Source organism: Polypterus senegalus, chromosome 12 (assembly GCF_016835505.1).
Source record: "Polypterus senegalus isolate Bchr_013 chromosome 12, ASM1683550v1, whole genome shotgun sequence".
In the NCBI taxonomy this organism is placed as follows: Eukaryota; Metazoa; Chordata; class Cladistia; order Polypteriformes; family Polypteridae; genus Polypterus; species Polypterus senegalus.
The window spans coordinates 13,212,672-13,221,865 of NC_053165.1; the positions used below are offsets into that span (position 1 = coordinate 13,212,672).

General features: G+C 41.7%; 1 protein-coding gene across 3 annotated transcripts in view; it reads left to right on the top strand.

The window, feature by feature from the left end:
- The window catches only part of ip6k1 (inositol hexakisphosphate kinase 1), a 52,425-nt gene extending 45,411 nt beyond the window's left edge, over positions 1–7,014 (top strand). For all 3 annotated transcript variants that reach the window (XM_039773333.1, XM_039773335.1, XM_039773334.1), the window contains 2 exons: positions 2,033–2,208; positions 5,873–7,014. In XM_039773333.1, the coding sequence (XP_039629267.1) occupies positions 2,033–2,208; positions 5,873–6,358 (662 nt within the window). In that variant the 3' untranslated portion in view covers positions 6,359–7,014. The remainder of the gene's footprint in view (positions 1–2,032; positions 2,209–5,872) is intronic.
- Positions 7,015–9,194: the final 2,180 nt, after the last annotated feature.

The window sequence follows — 9,194 nt, forward strand, 5'->3', positions numbered from 1 at the left end:
AGTCGGGGGATGTGTTTCCAGCTTGGAGAGGAAAGGGATTTTAAAAATTTAAAAAACAAAATTTTTACAATCTTTAACATATTAGCCCTGTTTGACATGATAAAGCAGAGCGAGGATCACAGGAATCCACATTTTGTTCTAAGCCTGGGTGGGCTGCCAGTCCAGTGCAAGGCCCACTCACACACATCTCCACACCAGTCCGGTATGTTTAGTTGTGCCTGCGCATTCAACCCTGTTAGATAAAAGGCATGTTCTTCTACATTTTGGCCAACACTGGTGGGAGGAAAAGTTTTCATTTATATTAGTTACATATTCCAATATCAAGTTGCACAATTTATAGTTTAGCTGGTAACACTTTAAATTGTGTCTATAATTACACTGTAACTACTATGTAATTACCTGTATAAGTATAGTGTATCTACGAGTTATTACAGCTGGTAACACTTTATATTGTGTCCATAATTACACTGTAACTACTATGTAATTAGCTGTATAAGTACAGTGTAATGAGTTATTACTCCGTACTTGCTGTGTAATACAAAGTAATGTTATAGTTAATTACTTGTCATTGTTATTCCGCAGTTTATATAATTACAATGTAACAATTTATCACTGATCCAAAAACAAGTGTACTTGCATAGTTACATTGTATCTGTACTTTCAAAATGTAATAAAAACATAAGGGTATGTAACTACAACTATGTAACGGATGTTCCATGGTCCGGGCAATCGTGACGGAGAATTGCAGTGATAACTGTATAGGTTTTCAATGATATTTCAAGATCTGTTTTAAATGGTGACAACACCTTTGCAAAATGGTTTAACGCTTTTGCCTCACAGATCCATTATCCTGAGATGGAATTCTGTCTGGAGGCTCCAGCAGACCCCCCGTCACCCTGTGTTAGGATATAGCGGGTGGTGGCGCTGCTGCCTCGCAGTTAGGAGACCCGGGTTCGCTTCCCGGGTCCTCCCTGCATGGAGTTTACATGTTCTCCCCGTGTCTTCATGGGTTTCCTCCGGGCGGTCCGGTTTCCTCCCACAATCCAAAGACATGCAGGTTAGGTGGATTGGCGATTCTAAATTGGCCCTAGTGTGTGCTTGGTGTGTGGGTGTGTTTGTGTGTGTGTCCTGCGGTGGGTTGGCACCCTGCCCAGGATTGGTTCCTGCCTTGTGCCCTGTGTTGGCTGGGATTGGCTCCAGCGGACCCCCGTGACCCTGTATTCGGATTCAGCGGGTTAGGAGATGGATGGATGGATAATGAATGAATGGATGGATGGATATGTGTGTAAAATTTGTATGTTCTACCCATTCGTCCCTATGTCGTCTTCATGGGTTTTACTGCCACATCCCAGGGACATGTAGGTTGGGTTACATGGCCACATGTGTAAGAGCGTGAATGCTGGTATGTTTGTCAGTGGGCTTCGACCCTGTGTACCTTGATTGAATGATGCAAGTTTGGCAGTATTATGTTAGGGATGGGTATAATAATAGCCCAGAAAATTCAAAAGTAAATAGTGTAACACAACTACAAGAATGTGACAAGCAAAACATGTCAAGGAGGTGCCCCTCTAGATTTTTGGGAAAGGCGTTTTCACCATTTAGAAAAGATCTTGAAATATCATTGAAAACCTATGCACTTATCATTACAATTTCCCAGACAATGGAACATCTGTTACATAGTTGTAGTCACATACCCTGATGTTTTTATTACATTTTGAAAGTACAGATGCAATGTAACTATGCAAGTACACTTATTTTTGGATCAGTGATACATTGTTACACTATAATTATATAAACTGTGGAATAACAATGATAACTGAGTAATTAACTATAACGTTACTTTGTATTACACGGTAAGTATGGAGTAATAACTCAGTTACACTGTACTTATACAGGTAATTACATAGTAGTTACAGTGTAATTATGGACACTTAATTTAAAGTGTTACCATTTAGCTTGCTGATAATTTTTTGAAAATGGATTCCACCAAGACTACAGTTTTCAAACTCCTTGACTTGAACCACCCTACCAGAATTTCTGCTGCTGGAAAATGTGGTACACAAATTTGAGTACCCGTGCATCTTGGATTTAAAAATGGGGACTCGTCAGCACGGAGATGATGCCTCTGAAGAGAAGGCAGCTCGACAAATGAAGAAGTGTGAGCAGAGTACATCAGGCACACTCGGTGTAAGGGTGTGTGGCATGCAGGTGGGACAGTTTTGTATTGGAAGTGTTCAGTAGGTCATGTGACTTAGTGCTGCTCTTCCCATAAATTTCTCTGCAGGCTGACACATGGTTTAGTTGACTGTTAATAACAGGTAGGGGTCCCACTTTAAGTTTACGGAAGGAAGCAACCAACCAACCTGTTAGAGTCTGAATGCTGAATTGAATGTCCCCCATCAATTAAGGGAGGTGTGGTGGAGGGTACAGTTCCAAATCTATGAGGGTCTAGTTAACATCCATTGGTGACTTCCTCATAGAATTGAATCAAATTGTCATGCAAAAGGCCATCGCACCTACTAAACGAGTTAAATAGTCGGGCGTAGTGCTAAAACCTCAGTTTAATCTTGAATAAGCTCATCATTTGAAAGTATTGCTCATAGGTATATTGAATAAAATATTAAGCATTTAGGGCGGCACGGTGGCGCAGTGGTAGCTCTGCTGCCCTGCATTTAGGAGACCCGGGTTCGCTTTCCGGGTCCTCCCTGCGTGGAGTTTGCATGTTCTGACTGTGGGTTTCCTCCGGGTCCTCCAGTTTCCTTCCACAATCCAAAGATATGCAGGTTAGGTGGATTGGCGATCATAAATTGTCCCTAGTGTGTGCCTGGTGTGTGTGTGTGTGCGCCCACCGGTGGGCTGCGGACCTGCCCGGGCTTTGTTTCCTGCCTTGCGCCATGTGTTGGCTGGGATTGGCTCCAGTAGACCCCCGTGACCCTGTAGTTAGGATGTAGCGGGTTGCATAATGGATGGATGGATATTAAGCATTTAAATAGGTCAGTATACATGAGAGATAACATCCGATTCTAAGATATTTCTTAACTAAATTTCACTAAATATAAACAGCAAATTAAGAAAGAAATGGCTAACTGGAATAATGGGGGGAAAAAGTAGGGAGTGCATGGTCATTTCTGAAATAATATAGATGCTGAAAGGTAATTATCTTAAACTTGGAAAGCTGCCTTTCTTTGCTTGTCCATATTTGGCATTTTTTGTAATGACATAGGTGAAAATGAAATGGATGTTTGAGGGTAAGAGGGGGAAATAGACCTGGGGGCACCGTTTCTAACAATTTTTACAAACGACGACTCTTCAACATAGCTCTGTCTGACATATTAAATCCTAGTGAGGATCCCAGGATGCCAGAGTTTTTCCAAGTCTGGGTGGGCTGCCAGTCCATTGCAAGACCCACTCGCACACATGTCCATACCTGTTGGCCCCTAACTGAATCTGAGAGCAGGGCCAACTACTTTTTCAAGGTCAAAAATACCCAGACATTGAGGTTGGAAACTTCGGTAAAATTGTAAACTGCATGCTCTTTGGAAATGCCGATCTGTTGATTGAGTGAGGCTGTCGTATCCACATTATTAAAAGGATAGGTGTGTGTATCTGTGTGTCCTCCCGGTTGTTGGGTCTCTGTCATGTGCCATTTGGTATGAGATTCATAAAAGCAGTGCTAATGTTTGTGATGCACCATCTGTTGGAATGAAAAATACAGTGAATTTTATTACTACATGCTTTACAAAATACATTCCAATAGATGGTGCATTGCAAATGTTTATGCTAAATATACTGAGCTCTGTGTTGAGGCCTGTGGGTGGAGTGGTGGCTCTGCACTGGCAATCGGAAGGTTGCCGGTTCAAATCCCATAAACACCAGAAGTGACTCTACTCTGTTGGGCAAGGCCCTTAACCTGCAATTGCTCCTTCCTGGGTATGACATTAACCTGCATCCAGCCCTGCAAGTAGGCCCTCCAACCTACAGGGAAACTTGGGGGTTGGTGGCAGAATTGGCACTGTAGCCACCATACAAAACCTGCCACTGTTCCACTCTGAAGTAGTGTGGTTCTGAGGTGGTTTGTCATGTGGCTCTCACTCTCTCACTCTTATTCTCACATACATTGTACCCCATCTTAGACCGGTAGCACAGCTAGTGTGTTTCTAAGAGGATTAAAACCCTCTGGGCCAGTCGTGTTATACCTGAGATGGTACAGAGCTAGTGCAGTAGTAAGACCAGACTTCATGGTAAAGTTGTAGCACAGGTGAAAGGTTGAGCAACAAAATGTGATCAGGACTAACTTTTTATCTAATTTCGCAGCTAGTCGTGTTGTAGCCTGGTGTTTCTCATCCACATCACAGGTGTCAACTCCAGTCCCGGAGGGCTGCGGTGACTGCAGGTTTTCATTCTACCCATCTTGATAATTAGTGACCAGATTCTTCTGCTAATTAACTTCTTTTGCTTTAGTCTTAATTAACTTGATTCAGACGCCTTAGTTGTCTCTTTTTCCTTAGTTAGCAGCCAAACAATAATGAGACACGAAACAAGTCGCCACATGAGCAGCTCACCTGTGCCCATCACACAATATCTGAAAATAAAGAAAGGTGAAGGTCTAGGTAAGGTTGGACTCTCAGGTCACCAAAGGATTTTGACGGTGTTCTTAGAAAAAACAGAAATGTCTGCTGTGGCAGAATGAGAGCAGCAACAAGCCGTGGAATTAAGTAACGGGTTTAATTAACAGCAAGAATCAGCTTCTAATTAAGAGACTGGTTGGAGTGAAGTTGGTTGCAGTTTGAAGCCCCAGTTTAGCCGGTCTTTTGTTGGCTCATTTCACATCTCATTTCTGTTTGGCTGCCATTTAATGAATAAACAAATCAGTTCAGAGGACTAAATTCTTAAAAACAGGGCTATCAAAATGAAGGGAAAAGAAAGTAATTAGCAGTGAAAACTGGTCATTGTTTAGGAAAAAGGGTTAGAATGAAAACCTGTAGCCACTGCGGCCCACCAGGCCTGGAGTTCGACACCCCTGGTCTACACGATCACCTGAACATTTGACTGCTCGTGATTAGCAGTGCCCCACCTTGCTAATTAACAACTTGCCACAGAACATGTAAAGCTACCCAGCACAAATAAGTTTTCTTCTCCCCCCCCGTCCCCCATCATGAAATATACTTGGAAATACTCCATTAAAACTTTTATCATCCTTATCGCACATTCTTGAAAACACTACACCAAATAATATCAAAGTGAAAATTGTTGCGCGGCAGACTGCAGGACCTTTGTGAATTTTTGGATCAGTACCGTAACCATTTGTTGTAAAAACATGAATACCTGGAAGATAAAGAACAAGAAATGTAACATTGCCTTAATATGTGCCCCCTATAAATCAAATAACGTTAACCAGGAGACTAAATTTAGCATTGTCACCACATTGAAGCCATTATCAAGAACTCTTGCTTTCAGCAATTGTGGGATTAACCTGCGCCTGATCAACTCCTGATTATCCTGTTGTAGTATAAAATAGTCAGCCTTAAGTTTATCTCATCTCCCTGGCACTGCCCACTCCAGGTGGCACATTTTCAAGAATGCAGAGAGTTCCAGTGCTTGTGTGTTTAGGCATTTATTTGGCCTAACTTGCAAGAAATGAGAGTTGGCCTGTGGATGAACTCGGCTAAGCGAGTGTAAGATTTGTTCATCTCACCAGTAAAAAAAAAAAGTCAGGATTTAAATCATTTTGCAGACCGTTTTAGCCTCATCTAACCGAGTCACTTTAGCAGGGGTGTTGAACTTTGAATGTGTTTTTGTTTTTTCTAATGTCATTTTATTTTGTTTCACTTCTTTTCACTTTCATTTCTTTTACCTTTTTCTTTCTCTACAGGTTTACCAGATTGACACCGGTCACTATCTGTGCAGAAACAAATATTATGGCCGCGGACTGTCTACCGAAGGATTTAAACATGCTCTGTACCAGTTCCTCTACAATGGCACTCATCTCCGCAAGGACCTCTTCAAACCTATCCTAGGGAAGCTACTTAGCCTGAAAAATGTACTGGAAAAGCAGGCTTCTTATCGTTTCTACTCCAGCTCTCTTCTCGTCATCTATGAGGGGAAAGATGAGACAGCCGAACCATTGTCAAACAAAGCAACAGATGCTGCAGACATCAATGCAGCCCCAGCCCCTCTCCCCGAGGATAATGCTCGTCTTCTTCCGAATGTAGATGTCCGCATGATAGACTTCGCTCACAGCACCTATAAGGGTTTTCGTGATGACCAAACGGTCCATGATGGACCAGACAGGGGCTATGTGTTTGGACTGGAAAGCCTCATTGACATTCTTGAATGCATTCAAGTGGAGAACCAGTAGGTGTGCTGATCTTAGATGCTCTTTAACATAAGGGAGGTATCCATAAGGGTAAATAAAAGTCAAGGAGAGCACAATGCTGCTGCTGCAGTAATGGTGAAGAGTACCACTGACATGCACTTACAAGCCTTTCTTTCCAGGTTTGGAATTTGCTATGGTTCCTAAAGTTGCAACTGACTCTCTGCGGCAGACAAGAACTCTAAACTAGGACAGCATTGAATTCTGTCATCGTATACGGCCACTGTGTGGCTAACATGGACAGCTGCTGGCATCACAGGGCCTGTCCCAGGAGTGACATGGGAAAAAAAAAAAAATTCTGTGAATGGCCTCGCCAGATTCTTTAGATTCAACTTTTAAGTTTTGGAAAAATTATATTAGATTCTATTTTCGTATTCTCTTCCTCCAGGTCCATGGCTGCACTTTTGTCGGGTGCATTACCTAAGCAAGCTTTTAAGCAGGCTCTGCTAGTGTTGACTCTGAGCCATACACATTTATTCTTGCCAAACGTCGGCTTTAAGGACAGACTCTGATGTGCGAACGCTGTAAGCACATGATAAAAGCAGCAGCCCAAGAAAATCACCAAAGTGTTTTGTTGTGTGTGTATATATGTATGTATGTATATATATATATATATATATATATATATATATATATATATATATATATATATATATATATATATATATATATATATATATATATATATATATATATATAATATTAATTATAAGGTGAAACACCATGAAATTGTAACCTACCACAGTATGCTACCAACCAACTAACCAACCACGTCAAGCCCTGCAAAGCTCTTGTAACCCCTGCTCAGCAGGCGATTAGCAGCATCTGCCTTGTGTTTATTTCTCCCAGTTCAGCCGACCACTGCCTCACATTTTTGTTCTCGTTGGCCTCTGTGTAGCTTATTTTAAGCCCTGACCTTCTTGTAGTTTTCAGTACGGCTAACTTTTAGATTGGTTTTAGAAATGAAACGTGCAGTTCAGGTGTAGTTTATTGTTTAATTTTAGCAGTTTTTCTTGTTGGCAATTATATACGCTTAACGTCATGGGCTTGTGTGTGGGCTGTGTTTCGCAGATTGAGAAAAGGGGAAGGTGGGCTGCAGCCTGACTCATTTCAGATGATTAATGGTAAAGCCGCTACACATTTTCACACTGAAAACCACTGACATGGAGTATAAGCTGAATTTGTATTAGAGCAGACTCTTGCCAAAGTTTGTGTGTGTGTATTTATATTTATGTGCATATATGTGTGTGTGTGTGTGTATATAATGTACACATACACGCATACGTACAGTGTGTTTTGTGTGTGTACATATGTATATATGTTTTTTCTTTTTAAAGTATTAAACTAGTAGGCGCACCAAGCCCCACAATTGTACATTACATTAAGTGTCCTGCTCTGATAGGCAGCTACCCATGCCCTGTTTTCTTGAGCCGTTATATCACATAAGAGTTGTTGATCATCTGCTGGTACTTGTGCGCTGTAAAGCCAAAGCATTTTGCTTAGTTTTGAGGGGTGGTTACCATCCTGATCCGAATACAGAAAGGGATGCAGTCCATTTTAAAGTATGAGCAGATCTATGCAACCTATAATGAAATAGTAAAGTAACCTGTTGAGGATGGACGAGCACAGAAACCCTCTCAAGAGAATTCTAGCTCATCATTGTTGTAATGGGAACTGTGCAAGTGCAGGTCGACTTGAGCATAACGGTAGCAACTCACTCACAGCTTCTTAACGTGTCTGTCTTCAGATTAGTGAAAAGCAGCAGTAAGGTGCTATATTGAGATGCGTAGAGGCCCCTAATATCTATCATTACATATTTAAGCACCCTGCTTTAACATGCCAATGCATTTTACTTGGTTTTGAGGGATGTTGAGCGTCGTGATCAGAATACAGAAAGGCAGGCAGTCAGTGATCAGGTTTGCACAACCCGTAGTGAAACAGTACAGCAACTTATACAGGGCAGACCTGCACGGAAACCTCAGGGAGAGTTCAGCATCCTCGTAATGAGAACTGCGCTGCAAGCGGAGGTCGGCTTGAGCACGACAGATACCGTACCACGTCCCTGCTTTTTAACACGTCTGTCTTCAGATTAGTGAAAAGCAGCAGTAAGGTAGTATATACTGTGAAGCACAGAAAGAAGCCTCCAAGATCTATCATTATATATTTAGGTGTCTTGCTTTGATACGCTATGCCTAGAAGTAGAACAACACAGGATCTGCTAGTCCAACTAACCATTACCTTTGTTCTTGAGCTGTTATATCACATAAGAGTTGTTGATCATCTACTGGTACTTGTGCGCTGTAAAGCCAAAGCATTTTGCATAGTTTTGAGGGATGGTAACCGTCCTGATCCGAATACAGAAGGGGATGCAGTCCATTTTAAAGTATGAGCAGATCTGTGCAACCTATAATGAAATAGTAAAGTGACCTGTTGAGGATGGACGAGCACAGAAACCCTCCAAGAGAATTCTAGCTCATCTTTCTTGTAATGAGAACCGTGCAAGTGCAGGTCGACTTGAGCATCACCGTAGTAACTCACTCACAGCTTCTTAACGTGTCTGTCTTCAGATTAGTGAAAAGCAGCAGTAAGGTAGTATATTGTGAAGCACAGCAGCCCCTAAGATCTATCATTACATATTTAGGTGTCCTGCTTTGATATGCCTAGAGGTAGAAGAGCACAGGATCAGCTACTCCAACTAACCATTACCCATTTTCTTGAGCCGTTAGAGTTGTTGATCATCTACTGTACTTGCCTGCTATAAAGCTTTCACATTTTGCTTGCTTTTAAAAGAAGCTTAGTCCTGATCAGAACATAAAATGGA